This window comes from Colobus angolensis, unplaced genomic scaffold (genome assembly GCF_000951035.1).
Source record: "Colobus angolensis palliatus isolate OR3802 unplaced genomic scaffold, Cang.pa_1.0 Scaffold123, whole genome shotgun sequence".
Taxonomy (NCBI): Eukaryota; Metazoa; Chordata; class Mammalia; order Primates; family Cercopithecidae; genus Colobus; species Colobus angolensis.
This window is the reverse complement of record NW_012113475.1, coordinates 10,982,636-10,984,004: the sequence shown is the minus strand read 5'-3', so window position 1 is coordinate 10,984,004 and position 1,369 is coordinate 10,982,636. Positions and strand designations below refer to the sequence as shown.

The 1,369-nt window shown below is 39.4% G+C and overlaps 1 protein-coding gene across 1 annotated transcript in view; it reads left to right on the top strand.

The window, feature by feature from the left end:
- Nucleotides 1-408: 408 nt before the first annotated feature.
- Nucleotides 409-1,369, top strand: part of LOC105505245 (alcohol dehydrogenase 1A) — a gene marked incomplete at its 5' end in the record, with an annotated part of 10,107 nt that continues 9,146 nt past the window's right edge. Inside the window, 2 exons of the mRNA XM_011933033.1 lie at nucleotides 409-496; nucleotides 594-813. Of these exons, the coding sequence (XP_011788423.1) occupies nucleotides 409-496; nucleotides 594-813 (308 nt within the window). The remainder of the gene's footprint in view (nucleotides 497-593; nucleotides 814-1,369) is intronic.

Here is a 1,369-nt window from a genome sequence, read left to right as displayed (position 1 = left end):
TACCAACATCTAGTGGCACTGTTATACCCTACTTTCAACTAAAATTTATATTTATGCTTACATTAAGATTTAAATAGTTAAGGATTAAATTAAACATTGGTAAAGCCTCCAGGAGAAATTGATATACTACATAAAAGTAACTATTAATACAGTGGAAGCAATTTTTCTAATCCATGTTGTTTCCCATATTTGCATTTCCTCTCTAGGAATCTTCAGGCACTTATAAACCCAAACTGGAAACGAGGCTGTGGCAGGCAATGACAAATGACATAGTTGTCATTGAACTGTATTTCTTGGAGACTTTTAAAGACTCATGCTTCTAATATTTCAAAGACATGTGAGCTTTAAGTTTATGCTCTATTAATACTGGATAGAAATTGTAAAAGAATTTGTTTTATCCCTCTCCAGGTGATAAAGTCATCCCACTCGCTATTCCTCAGTGTGGAAAATGCAGAATCTGTAAAAACCCGGAAAGAAACTGCTGCTTGAAAAATGAGTAGGTTTCTGATGCTCTCCCTCCATAGACATTGAGTTTGCACATTAGTTATGCTCCGGTCTCATGCCTTTGTGTATCTGTGTATTGCACTGCCCAGTGTGAGCAATCCTCGGGGGACCATGCAGGATGGCACCAGCAGGTTCACCTGCAGGGGGAAGCCTATCCACCACTTCCTCGGTGTCAGCACCTTCTCCCAGTACACGGTGGTGGATGAGAATGCAGTAGCCAAAATTGATGCAGCCTCACCCATGGAGAAAGTCTGCCTTATTGGCTGTGCATTTTCAACTGGTTATGGGTCTGCAGTCAAAGTTGCCAAGGTAAGAATAACAACGGGTGATAAAAACAGTTACATGCAGACGGTCAGGAACCCAGAGGGAAGCAATTTCTCCCAAGAATCAAAGATTATTTTTGTAGACTTTGAATGTTGACTAAGAATAGAAACATAATCCAGAAAGAATTGAGAGCACATGCTAGAAATTTCACGTTTATCAGATTAAAAAGTTGTTGAGAGTTAAGAAAATGTAAAGATTTCATTTTCAATAACTACTCTTCTGTATTTGCTCTTTATGAGATCATGAAATTTTAGGCCTGAGAACTCAGTTAGTAATTCATTCAACAATTAGAGAGCACCTACACATGCCTCAGGCACCATAGGTTCTGCTAGGTTCTGAGATAGCAAAAGTAAATGAAATGAAGTGTTTGTCCTTGAGGAGCATCTAGTCTGTGGATCCTCTACTCTCAGAATTAGGATCAACAGTAGAGTCCAAAACCTTACCTGATGCACTTCCAAACCACGGCTCACCCACTCTGTGGATTCTTACACGGAAAGTAATGAAGCTTCAGTGATGCGTAATTCACTCATTATGGGATTAC